The 6767-nt window shown below is 42.0% G+C and overlaps 1 protein-coding gene across 1 annotated transcript in view; it reads right to left on the reverse strand.

Moving 5' to 3' along the window:
* Positions 1-6767, reverse strand: part of CSUI_010601 (nad(+) adp) — a gene marked incomplete at its 5' end in the record, with an annotated part of 14226 nt that overhangs the window by 3682 nt on the left and 3777 nt on the right. Inside the window, 6 exons of the mRNA XM_068070704.1 lie at positions 449-587; positions 1373-1474; positions 2653-2838; positions 4036-4134; positions 5398-5481; positions 6251-6302. Coding sequence (XP_067917326.1) covers positions 449-587; positions 1373-1474; positions 2653-2838; positions 4036-4134; positions 5398-5481; positions 6251-6302 — 662 coding nt within the window. The remainder of the gene's footprint in view (positions 1-448; positions 588-1372; positions 1475-2652; positions 2839-4035; positions 4135-5397; positions 5482-6250; positions 6303-6767) is intronic.

The following is a 6767-nucleotide window of genomic DNA, read 5'->3' on the forward strand; positions in this document are numbered from 1 at the left end:
TTAATCTATCTATCTCAAATCTAACTGCCTATCTATCCTTGCGAAGACCAGAGTGACAACGGCCAGGTAGGTATGAGTTGTTTTCATTCATTCTATCTCTACTATGCATACGGGGGGGTTTGGTCTGTCGTAGGTCGCCATCCATTGTACGAAGTGTCAAATGACTAGATAAGAATTTCTTTCGTTCCTCCAGGTCTTCTTCTCCCCTCTATTCTCCCATGTTGTTACTGCGCATGCACTCCTTCCCTCTTCATCGTGTATCTATCCTGCAAGGTGCTTTTACCTTCAAGAGCAGGAGAATGAGAAGTCCTGCGGCAAATTTGCTTCAAGACCGATGCCTACTGTTTTATTTCAACTCTTTCTTTCTTTCTCTCTCGCCTCTATGCATATAGAGATAGATCTTTTCTTATGGAAGCTTCGCCTTCTCGTTCGTTGTATATGTCCCTACCTTTCGAAGTGCAGTGAGAAGAAGCTTCATAATCCGCTTCTAGACGTATGTAAGGCTTCCCTAATGCAACTTCACATAGAAGGAGAATTGCTTCTGGGCTATTAGACGTTGCAAAACAATACTGCGAAGATTTACTCGCCTGAAAAGAAGAGAGTTTGTAAAGACACGTCAAGAATCCTTCGATCTGAAGAAAGACCATAAACTGAAGCTGCTCTTTCATTGCGAGACGGAAAAAGATAAGAGACACAGGAGAACAAAGATCTCCCCTCTAAACCTTTGCATGTATTCTTACCATAGACGATAGAAATCCTTGTAGGCTTCGAATGCTTTGGTGAATGGACTTGAGAGAGTAAATAAAGGATTTGACGGCCTCGAAAGGAGAAACTTCGTGCAGATGTACTAGACTCTGGAGCACGCCTTGTCCCGTAGAAGTATGGATACACATACTGGCACATCTAATTATCTATCTCTAATCTCCCTACCTGCCTTTGGCTTATCTGTCTTTACTAAGTCTACCCTTATCTATCTACCTATCTTTGATCTATCCATTCTTACTCTACGTATCTTCAATCTATCTTTGATCTGTCTATTATTCGTCTATCCATCTTCAGTCCATCTACTCCTAATTCTCAATCTATCTCTCCTGAGTCTCTCTATCTATCTCTTTTTAATGTCTCTATCTCTCTCCTTCCTCCTTCAGTTTCTAGCTGTGTGTATCCCCTGTCAAGAAGGAAGTTGTCTCTATTACTATTCTTCACCGGTAGAACACAGGAGGTCGATTGCCGAAGGGCAAAAGTCTTACGTCTCTTCACCCCCTGTTTAGGAGGTATTGCATGAGATTTCCTGCTGTAGAGACTTGTCCATACTAGAGGGAGAGAGAGAAAGAGAGAATGTGAAAGAGAAGAAGAAATCTTTCTCATTTACCATATCTGCAAAGTATAAACCTTTATCGAACATGTAGCCTGAAGAAGGAGCTTCCGGGGGAGCGACTTTGAGACCTTGAGAAAGAATACTCGCCCAGTTCGTCTGTACAGGAGAGAAATTACCACTCCATACAACGTCCACGACACCTCTCTCCGTCATAGGCTCGCCTCTAGAAAGCAATAGACGTATGTTCATGTAGATGCACACTAATGAAATAGCTGTACATCAGAAAAGACCTATCTACCTATGGAGACATCTATGTACATATGTATTCATGTATAGAGAGAAAGAAGATCTATATACCTATAGGTGTATATCACTATATGTGTATATAGGTATTCTATTTGGAGTGATGTATCGGTTCTATCTTCACAGTGATACGTTCTACTTTTGTCACGTACTTACAGACATAGAATTTGGGATTTACATGTCCTTTGCATGTAAATGTGAGACAAGGAGAGAAACGCTTTTATTCTATCAGCTGAACTTCTGATCTAACAGCACGAAAGAAGAAGAAAGCGAGATAGTTCATCTCTCCGCTTGCTCCCCCGCCCACTATGATGATGCCTGCATGCACACTGCTATCGATGGATCTATCCATCCTGACGTAGTTAGTTCGTCTCTCACACTTGGAGAATTCTCGAAGAATTCTCTGTCTTGTGTAAGAAGGATGCAAAATCGCATATCTACATCGAAAAAGCATTTGAACTCCTGTCCTCACGAAGAAAGTCTTCTCTCTCCTCTACTTCATACAAAGGGACACATAGATAGATAGATAGATATACGTCAGGATGAAAACTCACTCCTATAGATCGCAGCTGTGCCCATATCTGAGCTTCTATGCACGCATGCATATATATATATATATATATCTCTATATATACACAATGGCAAAGATACGTTCATGTGAATGAACCTTTCTCAAACAGGTCAACAAATTTCTGTCTCTCTACCATCAAGATGCCCTCCGTACATATCTACATCTATCTATCTATCTATACCTGACTTCAGCACTGGATGTGAAAGAGGAGAAGGGCCGGCTGAACCAGTTGAACGTGGTAGGGGATATATCATATGACATATACCAAATGAAGGGATTCTCCTAAGCACACACATCTAGAAGTACACCCGAAAGAAGAAGAGAGAAGAGAAAAGAAGATGAAAAAGAAAAAGAAGAACCACCACACGATCCTAGATAGGAAAGGCTAGTGCCTCTGTTAGGGAATGAACGATGAGGATTTCTGCCTGTCTCTCTGTGTATATGATGGGCGTCTTCTTACCAGTCTTGAGCCATGCCACAGAAGCATTCGGTTTCCTATGTCTTTCTGGAATTGATCTTTCTCTCCTTCTCTTTCACATTTATAGACGTGCTGGATCTTCAACGTCCATGTATTATGCGTAGGCCCGTGTGTCTGTAGGAGCATCTTCTCAATGAGCTCCCACTCCTCGCTGCTCTTCGTCAAGGGCTGCAAACACGAGGAGAAGCGAAGGAGGCGACGGGGAGTTCTCCTTAGCAAAGACAAGATACGTCAACACAGAGAGACTAAGAGAGAAGAAAGAAAAAAACAGAGAGATGTAAAGCTCATCCATCTGATACAGAAAGAGAGAGAGAGGATGGATAGATTTCAAGTTATGAGAGAAGAAGAAGAAGGAGAGACGCTAGGGGAAGAACAAGAATTCAGGGGAAGGTCAGGTAGAAGAAGAGTCAAGAGAAGACATTCTGCCGTTAAGAGGAGTGTATGGAGAGTTGAAGATCCTAGAGGAGTTTAAAAGAATGAAAAAGACATGTGAACATAGACATAAAGAATGAAGAGGAAAAGGAGAGTCTCAAGTGAAGAAGAGAAAGAGAGAGAGAGAAAGAAAGACCGAAGATAAGAGGTCAGACAAGATTGCGGTGTGTATGTACAGATACAAAAGAGACTCAAAGGTGGGTGACTGATGATGCTACTCATACATACACAAACACAAAAACATACATGCATGCACATATACATATATACATATATATCTATATATATATAGAGAGAGAAATACACAATATATATACATATATGTAGATAGATAGATAGATATGGCGATAGATTCCTGTCTTCGTATACGTATTTTGAAGAAAAGAACCCTGATAGTTCGAGTCATTCTCAACCGGTGCTTTCCGAATCGCATATAGGAGCCTCTACAAGACAGGGAAGAATCTACAGAGAGAGGGAAGTTTATACCCTCAGTAGAAGTGACTAAGTAAGTAAGCAAGCAGCCCTAAGCTTCTTCACCCGCAGAGCAGAAACATGTGGGAAGGTGACAAGAGCAACACCTTCATAAGTCTTCTAACTAGAGTGATGCTCCACCCCGTACATGAGAGAGCACAAGTCAAACATACCTTTCTCAAGCTAAAGAAGAAAACCGTACTAGAGAAGAATGCTGTCATATATAAAGACACTCTCGACACCGATGAATGCACCCCTACATCACTCCTTCCTTCTCACTTGCCTATATATATCTATATAGTTGCCCATCTATCTAGGCATACCGCCGATACAGCAGATATGTATATATAAGTGAGGATTAGAAGATCAATCAATCTTGCTAGTACTACAACCCTTCCTACTCCTAGGAGTATTGTGGCTTTGTATAGCGAAAGGGGCTGGGCTGGTGCTTTTCTTTCTTACCTCAAGACGACATCGAAGCTGCTCGTATTGGGCGTCAAGAGGATGCTTATCTCTCGCATTCTTCATCGCATCGTCAAGGAGAGAATGTGCTACGGACACCTGAAGAAAGAAGAAACAAAGGGGAGTGAAAGAGAGAGAGAGAGAAAGAAAGAAAACAATACAGAGAGACATAAGGTCATTCCTTTGCTTGGTCTCCATACACTTCTACAGCATCTCCTATCTCCACTTCCATGAGTCTCCCTTAAGGCTCTCTTCTCTCTTTTTCTCTCTCTCTTCTGTCTTTCTCACTGAGTCTTATGATCCCTGTCAGCACCACCTCCCCTGCCTGCCTGTTGTGGAACATGCAGTCTTCGAGTAGGTTCTTGAAAGTCCAGAGACATTCTCATGAATCTTCTCTCGTCTATCATAGAGCCCTCCTTTCTCTCTTTTCAGATCAAGGAAGCTAGACGGCGATTCAACTCCTAGCTCTCTATACGAACAGCCGGCCCAGCATAGCTTAGGATGGCATGAGGAAGGAGGTGTGAGATCAAGGAAAGGTAGATATTTTACACCTCTGTCTCTCTCTCCATGTAGACAAGCGAGTCTCAGGCGTACTGCGGGAGGTCGATTTTCTTCTTATAAAGGAGGGAGTCCGATTTGCGACAAGATGAGAATGTGCTACACTGAAAGCGTCTCCCGGGGAGCCATGGTGCGTAGCCAAGATATGACAGAAGTTCACACAGTGTAGAGTATGTAAACATAGTAACCTTCTCACTGCGTCTCTTTGTTTCTCTTTATCCATCATAGACACATGTGTAGGGGGAAGATAAGAAATGTCAAGGCTGGCACAAGAATAAGATACCCAAGTGAAATTCATAGAAAAAGAAGATCAAAAGATATGTATGTGTTTATGTATCTGTAATGCATACACATACATGGATGTATGAAAGCGTATCACCTATATATCGGAAGTTGTTGTCGGCTGCTTACAGGGGGATGTATGTATGAATATGTATGTATGTATGTAGGAATATAAAGACATAGATATATGTATAGATATATGTATATATATGTATAGATAGATGTCCAGCAATCCTATGGACTTCTGTATCGACATCATGTAGCACTTTCTTCCCCCCCGTTTGCCACTTTAATTCGAGTTGTGAAGATCTTTAGTTGATAGATGAGATGACGAGCAGTCCCATTAAAAGAAGACATCTCCAGAGGGCTTTTATTTGAAGACATCTCTTGATACATCAAAATGTATGAAGACGTAGTGTTCCACATTCTCCTGTCTGCTCCAAGAACGACATGTTAGGCTCGAGGAAGAAAGAAAAAGAAGAATAAGTCGACAAGCAGGAAGTCGATCCAGAATGAACTTACATCAAGAAGCTGTTCCATCATTTCCACCTTCGTGCGAAGCTTAGCGAGAGAATCGATCACGGGAGGGACAGCCGAATGAGCAAACTGAAAAAGAAGAAGAAGAACAAGCAGCAAACATCCACACATGGATAGCCTTCACAAAGACACACTTGCGTTCAGAGATATCTATCTATCTATCTCTATATATCTATGTATACGTAGGTATATACATATAGAAGTGGGTGATCTCTTTCGTATCATTTCTCCCTCTTTTTCTCTCCCGAGGGAAGGAGGGACAGGACCCCATGAATCCTGTCTCTTTAGGGTTCTCTACTGTAAGCTACGACGCTCTTCAGAAAACCGAGTCGGACATCTCTGTGGTATACCGGATTTGAAGTAGGCTCTGACTGTCGAGTGTACGTACAGCACAATCCCCCGTCTATGATAAGTATGTACGTGGATCTTCTCTCGAAAGTCACGTATAACGACACCAATGAATAAGAAAGCAGTCTTTTCTCATGTTGCCTATGTTTGACAGTGTCACGTACTATCTCTCTCTGTTTCAAGAGAGCTAGCTACTCTATTCGAACTGCACTTACGATCGTATCAGACTCTTCCACGGTATATACATCTTACATCTAAACGTCTACAAGGCCCTACGAACTACAAAGGGCTTCAGAGAAGTATATATACATATACTCTTCATGTACGGAAACCCGTATGGATATACATCTATATATGTATATAGCTCTGATGGACCTATAGAGAGAATCTCAGCAACCACGAGGTCGGAGAGTGAGACTGAACAGAGTCTTTAGGGCCTCATCTTGTGACGAGGAAAGACTCTTTTGTGATGTATCTTCTTCTTTCTTACCACATGAGGAATTTTATTATAGAAGCGATTCGTCGCGTCAGTTATCTTGACTCTGAGAACATAATCAATCCGTCACACACATCTACACTTCTTAGTTGCGGGGTAGCTCTTCTCTTCACTTTGCTTCTCTTCTCTATGGAGACTCACCCCTACGTATTTCGGATAGAAACACATACATGCAGACGGCGACTTTCTCTTGTCATCTACTGTATCTGGGGGTGTAGACAGATGCTTCTACCCTATGTCTTGCACCAGCCCTCATGTCTCAACCGTCTCTATCTATCTCTATATGTACATACACAGACATCTACGTATGTATATGTGTATATTCAGTATAGAGAGTGAGCCAAGCTCTGTGTTGGAAGACTTGTCTATTTTCGCGAGGTTCTATTCAGGAGAAAGGAGAAATGGAGGGTGGAAGACGAAAACCGAGGTAGCGGCAAAGAACAAGACTGAACTTCGTTTAAAGAGTCTTTTCATGACTTCATCTAGTAGGGGAAGGTGAAGGGCGTTCAAC

Source organism: Cystoisospora suis, assembly GCF_002600585.1.
Source record: "Cystoisospora suis strain Wien I chromosome Unknown contig_7845, whole genome shotgun sequence".
Classification (NCBI taxonomy): Eukaryota; Apicomplexa; class Conoidasida; order Eucoccidiorida; family Sarcocystidae; genus Cystoisospora; species Cystoisospora suis.